General features: G+C 39.5%; 1 protein-coding gene across 2 annotated transcripts; it reads right to left on the bottom strand.

Annotated features, from left to right (window-relative positions):
- Positions 1-522: 522 nt before the first annotated feature.
- LINS1 (lines homolog 1) lies at positions 523-11,123 on the bottom strand. Of its 2 annotated transcripts, XM_061446658.1 has the most exons (7): positions 11,105-11,123; positions 8,309-8,850; positions 8,126-8,215; positions 6,952-7,093; positions 6,102-6,689; positions 2,725-2,905; positions 523-1,861 (listed from the first exon to the last, which is right to left on the bottom strand). In XM_061446658.1, the coding sequence occupies exons 2-7, from the start codon at positions 8,714-8,716 to the stop codon at positions 961-963; spliced, it is 2,310 nt and encodes a 769-aa protein (XP_061302642.1). In that variant the 5' UTR covers positions 8,717-8,850; positions 11,105-11,123; the 3' UTR covers positions 523-960. The 2 variants fall into 2 exon arrangements, with proteins under 2 accessions (XP_061302642.1, XP_061302643.1); XM_061446659.1 differs by lacking the exons at positions 523-1,861; positions 11,105-11,123 and adding an exon at positions 3,830-3,925 and having other exon boundaries at positions 2,809-2,905; positions 8,309-9,137.
- Between the last annotated feature and the right edge of the window lie 851 nt (positions 11,124-11,974).

The following is an 11,974-nucleotide window of genomic DNA, read 5'->3' as shown; positions in this document are numbered from 1 at the left end:
ACTTTTCAGGTTATTCAAATTAGATCTAATAAAACATGTAAGGGTAAGAATTCAACATCATTGCACTGCAGACACTCAATTTCTGGTTACCTGTTTCTGATTTCAAAAAAATTAAGTGCATATACTCTACACTTACATAAAATACATAATGGAATCAAGGAATTGTTAGAATTTCACTTCTGTGTTACCTAAGCTTGATTTTAGCTATAAAATTCCATTAAAGTGTACTATAAACAGGCAACACATGATCCAAGATAGTCTCACATCTACCTTTCAGTTAAACAACTATATCATAAAATATTAAGAAAAACTAAATTCATATTTCAGTGAAGCGATAACACTGCTCATTGAATTAGCCAAACACTAAAAGCTAAAAAAAATACATCCTAGACATCAGTTAAGCACTTCAGCCAGTAAGTGTGACATGGATTATTATGACTGCAATAGCACACCTGAACCGAGATGCTCCACTCAGAGCAAAGCACCGATGCAGAACACACAGTATAAACACCAAAACTGTCCCCCGCTGAAATATTTTATTTAGCTCAACCTCTAAGCAGTCAAGTGTCACATTAACATTTCATTGTAGTCCATGAATCACCGCCAATCTGGCGATGACTTCATATAGAATGACATTAAGTATAATTGACAATACTTTAAGTATCATCTATTGTTGATAAGCTTTCACATAGTCATTTATTATCAATTTTTGAATACCTAACAATTAGTCCTTGCATACCATACGCTGACATACATACCATGAATAAGCCTGGGACCCTAAGGTAAGGGATAGCACTGAATGCAACAGCAGATTTTTAAGGTGTCAACCAATAACATGTTTATCCTGTTTCAGGGTAATACACTCCCAGGTGCAAGAGGCATGAGCTTCAGAAGTCATTCATCTCATGGAAACATTTCCATGTGTACTAGGTAAAAAAGCCACTAGGAAACATCTTTGGACTATTGTGGATTCATGTTCTTACTGATATGCTCAATGTGGCTCAGTAGTTTCAACAACGCAGATGGATTATATGGGAAAAGATCCCTTCTCTGCAACCTAGAAATAGCTTTCTGCAGTTCTTCCAAACATTTTATTGATTTGTAAAGCATTATCCTTTGGGGAATGACATTATCCAAAGATGCCATAGAAGTCAAACTGGATGAGGCATTAGATCCCTTTTGTTTCACAGGCAACACTTCAGCCTGGAGTGTATTCCATTCACCATCCATGTAGCTGCAACCAGCTTCCCTTATCCCCATTTCACCCTCATTATTTAAAGGCACCTGCTTTGTGTTTAGCAAGCAGTCTTTTCCATCTGATTCTAATTCAGAGTCTTCTGAGCTGTCATAATTAACAAGGCTTTGAAGAGAACCCAGAAGAGATGTGCCATCAGTGCCTATCAAGAAGTTAGACCGGTTAGACTTTACAACTTCATTATCACCTTGCTCTGTTGTAAGTGCAAAGTAATTGTGAGAAACAGCCAAAGATACCAGAGTCTGTGGTTCTGGTTCACAACAAGCATTTTGCAAACTCCCATCAGTCTTACAGCTTTGTTTTTCTTGATGGGGTGGCTTGACAGAAGAAACTGATTGAAAAGCACTATGTTTGGTATCAAAATGGTTACAGACATCTACAAGTTGATGCCAGTCTTTCCCAAGAAGCTTTAAGTACCTTACCAAGTACTCCAGAAAGCAAGTTTCTGATGAAATCAGAAAATCTAGAAGTACTGTGGAATCAAATGCAATTTTTTCAAGAAAAAATAGAAAGATACAGTGAGGATTATATCCACTTGCATGCGTAAGGAAGTTCCAGATTTCCTCCTCTTTTTGGCTTAAGTTATGAGCAGCGTCATGCCGTAACCTGAAAAGGAAGTCATGAAACAGATTAAATTCAGTTTTGTCAAAAAGTACAAATCAATCTTTATATTAGAAAGAAAGAATGAAGGCAGATGTGGTGGGAGATCAGTTTAGGAAGGCAAAGCACTGAACACAGACTTTCTTAAGCAGCACTCCTCTTACTACTTGCAGTATCTTCTATCTGAAGCTTAAGAGAGCTTTTATAAATTAGGATAGTATCTTGCATGGTAATCTAAACCACAGTGAAGCAGGGACAAATTCCTGAAGAACACATCTTAGTGGTTAGCAATAACAGTTTTTATCTACTAGCTGGAATTAACATGGGTCCAGTCTTTAGAGGGCTACTTTGCCAGAAGTCCCCGAGTTCTCCTTAATTATAATATCCCATTATTGTCAAACTCCTGGTGTTGAAAGAAGAGTCTTGCCTTTTATCTCTGTTTAATCACTGCTTTAGATTGTGAAGTCAATTATTCTGAATTGCAGGATCTGATAAAGTATTTAATAGGAAACTGTTGCACAGCTCCCTCATTTTAATCCAAAACACTCACTCAAATTATCAGCAAAGTTAACTGCTCTTACACCACACATTATGACAGTGTCCTGAGGTTTGGGGGGGTTTAAATTATCACAGAATCCCAGAATTATCTGGGCTGGAAGGGAACTTAAAGCTCATCCAGTTCCAACCACCTGCCCTGGGCAGGGACACCTTTCACTGGACCAGATTGCTCCAAGCCCGGTCCAACCTGGCCTTGGTTGGCCTTTATAAAGTTTTCATTTTACAAAAGTAATCAATGGAAATGTTATGTGTATTACAATAACCTAAATTACAATTCTTCACAGTTCTGTCAAAGAAAAATGTAGACTGACCTATCAAATTTTAAATAAATGAGTAATAAAGCTTTAGCAGCTTCCCACATATCATCATCTTGCTCTATGAAAACCAAGGACAGCCATTCACAGTGATGTACAACTGGGCGAGACTGTGGGGAAGACTTCAGATGATTCATCCAGAACATCAACAGCTGGGACATGGAATTCTGGAAGTCTCCTGAAAAAGAGAAGTAACCATGAATTTTGCTGTACTTTTTTTGTTACTAGACAACACACACTTTTTATTTTTTAACAGTGCATAACAGTTCATGAATGCTTTTATCAATGCTTTGCTCAACTGATTCAACACAGCACCAAATTGCATAGGTTAGGTCTTGGTACCAAAGAAATTGAGAAATATTTTGCAGAAAACCATATGCAGTTATGCAACCTTAAATTCAAGGTGAATGGCTACCCTATTAAACTGTAAACATGCCAAAGTTTAGATGCCAATGTTAACAATTGTAAGTAGCGTGCCTAAAATTAATTTACTTATTAGGTACCATCCTCGCACCCCAGACAGGTAAAACTTAACAACAGAATTTATTCATCTAACAGCATTCTTCACTTCCTTGAAGTTCAAGGAAGAATAATCAGAGGTGACCTAGAAAGTTTTGTGTACAACAGAGTGAAACCTTCCACACCTAAACTTGCAGAATAAAGAACATTACACCTCCAAAAACCTGCATGTATCAGGGACCCACAAAAATGTGACTGTGCCCATACCACAGGGACTTAATACTTTCCTTTAACTCCCCAGTAGCTTCATTGGTACATCACAAACCAAACTTGACCTGAAATAAAGGTCAATGCCACAGATGTAATAATTCAATATGAACACTTTTCTGAGATGTCATCTTGGGTAATTCTTCCCATATGAAATAATAACACAACTGGCATGTTTTGTTAGGACTGGAGCAAACCCCCCGCAGTATGATTCACTGTAGAAATTAACTGCAGTCATCTATAGTTGATGGGAATAAATTGTCATTTCTACAGTAAGATGAAGTATGAAGCCTGCAATATAGTCAATTCTTTATAAAATGCATTCCTCATGGATGATGAATGCTTTCAAGTACATACAGGCTTAAGATAAAGGTACCTTCTTGAGATGGTCTAAAGTCCTTGCTGGAATGATTAACATAAGAGTATTTTCCCTGCAAATCTTAATTTCCCCCTCACTCTAAACACTTCACTCCTGGGTGAGAAAAGCACTTCAAAATTCATGTCACTTAATGCAGTAGCTACTCATAAAAATAACTTTGTATTCATACAACAGGCTATTCCCCTTAAGTCAAGAAACTTCCCTCTTCAACACTACTAATAATGTACTAGGTAGCATGGTACCAGGTACCAGTTTTTCATGTAACACAACATAAATTCAATGTTTAGAAAAGAGAGAAATTTCCTGTAACGTGGGAACCAATTTTCCTTACCACATCATTATGTGGTTTTCCTTCATATATGACTAAGATTTGCATTTCTTCTTAGAAAATAATAAGAACAGCAAATTATTGTTACAAATAGTTACTATTCAGACTGAAGTCTTCCCTATAAATCAAAGCTATCTGGAAATTACCCTCAAAATTGAAATAAATTCAAGTTAAGCCATATTAATTCACATTAATAAAAAAAGATAAGATCAAGCAGCTTCCCAGAAGGGAAGTTACTGTTAAAGCATTTTGGTGCTTGTTTTAACCACTTAATTTAATGTCACTAAAATAGAAGCACCACTCCTTTCAACTTGAAATTCCTCTTGATAGTTGGGGTATTTGAATCTAATTAAAGAACCCATTTCTATGTCATGAATCTGGCAAAGAAAGGGAAATATTTTCTTTGAGAAAGAATTTTCACAGACATCTAAAATAGATTTAACCTACATTCTTCTATTCACTCAGACACTCAGTTTCTACACATTTTTGAGAAGGTGGATCATAAGTAAAATATTCTCCACAAATATTTAAACTCTAAGAATTCAACTGGCATCACAAATACATCATTTCCCAAAATCTGTGAAAAGTGTCAGGAACTGTCTTACAGAAGCCCATAGCTCTTTTGCACAGTCAGATAAATTAAAATGGATCTTATGCTTGCTATAGAATGTAGAAATATAGAAAGTAAAATAACATTTACACCCAGAACTTGCATTAAAATGCCTCAATATATTTAAACTGCTGTGAAATTTCATTCTTTTTTAAGAAGAAATACAAATTATTTTCTACTTCTTGCCACATCATCAACTGGCTGACAATAAGGAACACCCATTCTCACATGTATTTTACTAGAAACACTGCTTCAGAACTGCCTTTCCATTTTTGCCATAAAGCCTGTAATCCTGGGACAGCAAGCTGCTTTGATCTCAGAATTTGCACATCCTTGTTCACACGGCTTAGCAGCAGATGATGCGCATCACTTGCCTCTCTGGGGTAAAAAGGCAAGCGGAAAGATGGGATTCCAGGCAATCCTGATTTGGGATTCCTGATTTGTCTCTCAGACAAAAAAGCCTCACCTCACCACTTCTTTATAGCACAGGAAAAGAATACCAACTAGCTACCAGCCTGACATAGCAATGCATCCTCTTCCATCAGGAATGCAAGTTACACGGCATTCCCTCACCATCCCACTGCCTGCCTCCTGGCATAGCCCCAGCACCACAGCTGCTCTTCTACTAATCTAATTCATCTATTCAGTAGAACAAACGTACACAAGTAAGCAGGTATGAGAAATATGCCTCACGCCTACTAATTCAAAGGACTAGACCTATCAGTCAGGGTTAAGAACACAACCACTATATTCAACTAAGTCTCATAGTTTTCCTGTCTCTTACTTTATAGCTTCATTATTTTTACTTTTCCTGCTTCTGCTGGTTTTGACAATTATATTGTACATCTGAGTGTAACGCCTAGTGCTTTCAACCAAGAGAAGTATATAATAGTGCTCAAAAGTTCTACCTCCCCATTTGAAAACAGGAGAGTGCTACCTGCAGTTCCTTTTAGTTCCCCACACCAGAGTAGAAGCCTGTGCTATGGGCTCTCTTCCAACTAGAGAAAAAGCCTGGCATTCCCAGGCTGGCTGAACTACTTCAAATATTAACACATACTCTTAATAGGAAAAGCTTTCAACCCCAAATACAGCTGTTTCAAGCTCACCATATCGCAGGGATAAGGATAGGATAAAATGCAAGGAGACAACTACCTAGGTGGGACACAATGATGTTTCCTGGGTGGGTCTTCTCTTTCCTCCCTCCCACCACCAATTCAGCTGAATTCTATTTACAGTCTTAATGACCTGTGACTATAAAATCTGAAAACTTTAAAGCTACTGCTGCTTAATAAACAAAGCTTTTACCTTTGACAAATAAACAAAGCTATTACCTTTGATTTCAGTTTCTGTAGAGGAGTTCTGAAACTTGAATTCCAATGCTTTAAGCACAACCAGACTTAAGGCTCTGAGAACAGTTTGGTCAGGACCACCTGGAGTACTATCTCCAGGAGCAGCTTCACTGCCTCCAAAGTAGCTGGTCTTTTCACTGAGTGGGATCTGATTAAGCCAAGTCAAATCCACAAGCTGCAGGACAGCATTACTCAGTGCAAGCATATCCTCATGTAAAGATGGTGTTTGGAAAAAGAGCGATCCACATTTAGCATCTTCTCTAGGCTTGTAAAGGACACATTTTTTAAGGAGCAAAATTAACTTCTTCTTGATTAAATAGTGAACTGGTGAGCTAATGACATCCAGGACATGAGACACTTTCAAGAACAATATTCTCTGGCATCTGAGTGGTTCTAATTCAATTCTGGAAGCCAGAAGTGCTTCAAGTAGATCTATAAAACTGACCAAAGTGTTTGTATCTTCAGAATAAGGTGAAGCATAGTGGTGACTGTCAAAGCGATGGAACAGAATGGAATTATAAAATCCTTCCAGCACAGCATCAAGGGGAGCCAACAACTTCTTCAAAATACCTACAGCAAAAAGAACGACATTGTGGAGTTGGAGTGAAACACAGTCAACTAAATCATCAGATTACCAGAAAACAAGTGACTGTGACCAGTTTTAGGTTTTCAGCATGCTTAAACCACTGCATTTTAACAGTACTTTGTCACCCTCTCTGTAATGAAGAAGGTAGGCGTTCTTTAGGCAAGCTGCTCTAGACCAGATTACAAGTAACATTCCTCCCCCTAGTGGGCACTCGTGCAGGACTAACATCACAAATCGCGACAGTACCTGCTTTAGGCAAAGCTTTATCTTTCAGTATGTCCTTGACAATAGTTGTAAGGGTCCACAGACATTGTGCTACCCGGGTGTTCACAGAGAATCCTGAAAGAGTCTTCAAACTGAAGGTGAGCCAGGTGACATTCAATGTGTTCTGTGAAAACCCGTTCAAAAACCAATCACACATGCTTTACAGTTGCTATGCAAAGTAAATTAAATCTTAACACAAGGATTTAAAGTGGTACATTAAAAAAAAATCAAATGTAGGCATAGGCAAAACAGAGGTAGATGCAATATGTCTGTCCAGTGCATGTTAAGGCCTCTATTTACCAGCAGGAAGCCACACATGCAATAGAAAAATCTGTATTCTCCAAAAAGGGAAAACCAAACCTCTTAATGTCATGTGACCCCAAAATTAGGTAATCCTGTAGACAGACCATATCTGAATTCACAATTCCCAGATAACTTTGCAAGAAATACCACCTATTTCTGAGAGAAATACATTCAGAGAGGCTACTACAGAGGCTACAATATATATTCAACAAATACACAGCAAGTGGAAAAAAACCCTAAAGTAACTGGTATAGTCAAACATGAAAATACAGGAAAATCTCTGATTAATGTTCAATAGGTTATTATCTATTTTTATCTACTGCATCACCAAACAGGTATCAAGTAACTGTAAAAGACATTGATAGTCTAGATTACTGTTTGTTTTTTTTAAAATACCTGTATTGCAACTTTAAAGAGAATATTCCAAGAGAGAAATAGTCTCTTGGAATATTTACTACAACTCTTTCCTATCCACCACTTACAAAACAAAGCCCCTAAAGATTCACTTTGTGGGCAAACTATGACCTTCACATTGTTCCTGATACTGGAGTGAAACACACTTCAACAAAACTGTGTGGCATTTTAAGGGACTAAGAGAGTCCAGCAGACTGCAGGTGTGCCTCTCAAAGCTAGAGCAGACACACAGGCAATGAATGGAGGAAAGAAGCAGCTTTGATGTTGCTCTGTAGATCTGCTCACAAAAGGAGCCTCTTTAGGATAACTTTCAGATTTTACAGTAATCACATAGCTACTGCTTTTGTGCCAAATTTGGCTCTAGAGTCAAATGGAATAACTTGAAGGCATATATCTGCTAAGTCATTTTTTAAGCTGTGAAAAGCTATGCCACACTCACCTCTTCCTTCAGCTGGAAATACACAAGAGAAGCTAAACTTCTTGAAGCCATGTGAGATAACAGCTGATCACAACTACCGAGCAGACAAACCTGCAAACACATAGAAGAAAGTAACTAAGCCATGTCCCTTTTTGGTTTTTACCTCCTTTCACAGAAATCTTTCAGAAGTTTATTAAAGTTTACCAATTTTGAGTCAATTTTTGCCTCCTTCAGAAGAAGGACAAAGATCTCACAGTACTTCTGTCTCATACTGAACTCTGTTTCCTGGGACTCTGCTTTAGCAGCCATCATCTTGATCAAGGTTAACTGAAGCAGCATCACTTCTCGTGGACAAAATGAAGAGCTCAAGTTTGCAAAGCTATTTGATACATCATCTGTCGTAGTGACAACTGCACCTGGCATCTCAGTGTCCTGGTGGCTCCCAATACCACCATTAGTAGATGACAGATGCATCCGATGACATGATTCATCTCCTTCTGCTGACTGTTCAACACACGGATTAAGTAGAGAGGTATAATGGTGGCTTTCCTTTGTCAGTGGAATGCCAACCAGCACGTCCTTATACATCTGCTGCAGAAGAGAGATCTTCATGATGAGAACATTGAATATTTCAGAAAATGCTGTATGTCTTCACTGGTTATTCATCATCATTGCGAATCAGCTTCGAGGTTATTTTTATCCAATGAGAAACAGAAGCACTATCAGGCATTTCTCTTTTAAGTTACCTAGAAAGGAATATTTTGCTATTACTGAACTGATAACAAGAAAGATACAAAAGAGCACCACACATTTTTGGAGTTCACAGTACCATTATTAAACATATTTTGAAACTACAAATTCACTGTTTAAAAACAACATGCTTTTAGGATCCCCATCTTTCAGTCTGGCATAATCAGCCAGGTAGACTCCTGAAACCATCTGTCCGTAGTTGGGTTTTATTTAAATGTTACATTTTCCCTTTCTATTCAATGGAAGAAAACAGCTCTTCCAGCTGGTAAGAAATTCTAAAGATCTTCCCACCTATGTATCAATTACACCTGCACACCAAATATTCAAACTATTATTGGGGTTTAGCAGAATATTAGTAAACAATGAAACTCTAAAATTCAGTATATGAGGCGCTTTTTTGGTTTATACTCTTCACAAGTTTTAAAGCACTATCAAATACTGAGAATTACACCTTTATTTTTACAACTGGATTTCTCAACTGCAACTGGAGCATGCACTGACAAAATGGCTTCCCAAAGGTATAATGAATTAGGGGTAGACCAGGATAAGGCACACAGACTCCTCACTTCTTCCACCATCAGAAGTATTTCCTGCAGAAGAGAATCTAAAATTAGAGAATAAGAAGCTGCCTGCAAGGAGTGATCTACAATTCACTCTGGTGTGGTCCTAAAGAAACATTGAGCACTGATTAACCTGACAACTACAAAATGTTGGCGTATGCTTCTCCCCCAGCAGAAATAAGAACCCTTCCCCCATCCTCTCCCATACTCCACATTTTAGATGTTAAGAATAAATCTGATACTTCATACAATAAATTCCTTCTTTGCTTGCAGAATCTATTTGGAATTCTATATGAGGTGGAAATTTACGACCTGAAACCCCGTAAAATTTCATCAGAAATCACTGAATTTTTTACATGGCTATTGTTCCTATCTTTGAGTTTTATTTCTTCCTAAATGAATACCTAATAAAGTAAAATTATCTTGACACATTTACTTCTGTGTTCAAGATCAACTTGAATTATTACCCTATGTGGTAAATGAAGTGATTCCCCATGCACAAAGTCATACAACACAGCAAGGCTGCTAAGGCAGAAGAGATTTAGAACTCCTCTAGCACATCCACTATGGGATTTTACCTTGGCCACATGACATTGGTCACGCTTTCTCTGATCCTACCATAATGCATTGATAGGATGCCATTAATTTGCAAGCACTTTACGAAAACATTTATAAGATATGTCTCACACATGACAACAGCTCATGAGTAGAAGTCACTAAAGGAAATGAAATGTGAGGGGGCTTATTTTGAAGAAATTTCCTTCAGAGGGGGAAAATGTCAGACAATGACTAAGTTCATTCAAACATAGTCAGAAAGCAGAGAAAAGCTCAAACCTGAAGAGTAAAGAAAAGCAATGGTATTCATAGACAAGAAATGTTAAACTCCAACCTTTACTTGTATTATTTATTTGAGTTATTCATGACAGCATCTGAACACCCATTAACATAACGCCTCACAGTGCCAGACTCCTGCACGAACAATAAAAAACAGTCCTAAAAACCCTATAAATAGACTGATCAGGGAAAACACAGAAAGGAAAACTACACAAAACAAACCCCAAATAAGTATTATTTTCATGACTACTTCAGCTAAGCTTTAAAATCAAAACCAAAGTCCTGCAGAGCTGCAAACAGAATGAGAGAAAAATCTTAATGGAAAAGGAAATAAAGAACTGCAGATGAAATCTCAGATGGCAGTCGAAGCCTCTAAGATTTAAGGACCAAGCAAAGTTTAAGTAGTTGCAAATGCATCCAGGATATCCTAATCAAAGTTATAAAATATGTACATTTCTATTATATGGGGTACTTAATTTAGCACAAGGTCCTAGAAAGCATTGATTTGAATGGACTAACACTGTTGATACCACGTTTTACCAACACAAGTGGCTTATGATGACACACAATTACTCAGAGACATTAGTAATGAGGCATGATTGAGAAAGCTATTGTCAAGTCCCTATATTACTCTTTCCCTTTTAATATACTATTAAAAGTTAATTGCATGAGTAGCAACTGGGAGAAAATTAAATATCCAATAAACCCACCCTATTTTCATTAGAAAATTAAATCAGGTACAGCAAAATGAAACCACAGCCCATGACTTTTGGGTTGGAGTTTGAAGGCTTTGGGTCCCCTTACAATGGAATGATTGAATCATTTAAGAAATAAACATACTTTGGGCTACTTGTACCTGCAATGACTTCGTAGGCTCACCTTTCAATATATGCTTTTGCTCAGTGTTGAAATACTGTAAACGCCTCTAAAATAGTGTCATTTCCTTTCCACAGGCTGCGAGCTGCCCACTGCCTGTTAACTGACACCTAAGCATGCCAGGTGCTTTACCTGCTCTTCTGTGAGCATCTTTAGCCATAGACATAGGGCTAAGAGGGACCCAACCCGGCCTCACCGGAAAGCTGGCGCTTCAGACCCCCCAGCAATAGGGTACTGGTGGGAAAAGCTCACTAAAAGCGATATTCCAGCCGGACAAGGAAGGGAGGAAGAGCACGGATGCGTGTAACCACTGCCCCAAACCCAGCGCACAGCGCCCCGCGGCCTGCAGGCCCTCTCCCCCTTGCCCTCCTCCAGAAGGCCTCTCAGCCTCCAACACCCCTCTCCCTGCCCTGAGGGTCACCCGAGGCTTTTTTGTGCCGCTTCCAGGCCCCTCCTGCGCTTACACCCAGCGCGGCCCCGTGCTCCTTCAGCCACGCAGGACAGACCCGACCTTCCTCCACCCGCCCGGCTCCCCTCAGCCCCGGCCCCCCTCAGCCCCGGCTCCCCTCAGCCCGCCCGCCGCGAAGGCCCCGCCCCTTTCCCCCCCTTCCCCTGGAAGCCCGCTTAGCTACCCCGAGCCGCCGCGCCGGCGGGCCCCTCCCCTCCCCGTCCCGTCGCTAGGCAACCGCTGCTAGGCAACCACCGCGACTCACCCGCCCCCGCAGACCGGGCGCCGTAAGGCTCAACTCTCCTCCGCCAAACCGCCGGAACCACCGCAGCCAGTTCCACGCCCCTGTCGCAAAACCCTTTCCCCCCCCCTCCCCTCCCCCGCGGCTTTACGGCAAGGAGG

The sequence above is a fragment of the Pezoporus flaviventris genome, unplaced genomic scaffold, assembly GCF_033815535.1.
Source record: "Pezoporus flaviventris isolate CSIRO_AGI_PZ_B2104156 unplaced genomic scaffold, CSIRO_AGI_Pfla_v1 ptg000006l, whole genome shotgun sequence".
In the NCBI taxonomy this organism is placed as follows: Eukaryota; Metazoa; Chordata; class Aves; order Psittaciformes; family Psittacidae; genus Pezoporus; species Pezoporus flaviventris.
This window is presented reverse-complemented; position numbering and strand designations above follow the sequence as displayed.

Excerpts from the sequence above, each read along its gene's own strand:
- LINS1 (XM_061446658.1), bottom strand. The coding sequence starts at position 8,716 with ATGAAGATCTCTCTTCTGCAGCAGATGTATAAGGACGTGCTGGTTGGC. Across the intron at positions 8,216-8,308 it reads CAAAAATTGACTCAAAATTG|GTTTGTCTGCTCGGTAGTTG; the intron begins GTAAACTTTAAT and ends ATGTGTTTGCAG. Across the intron at positions 2,906-6,101 it reads TACAGAAACTGAAATCAAAG|GAGACTTCCAGAATTCCATG; the intron begins GTAATAGCTTTG and ends TCTCTTTTTCAG.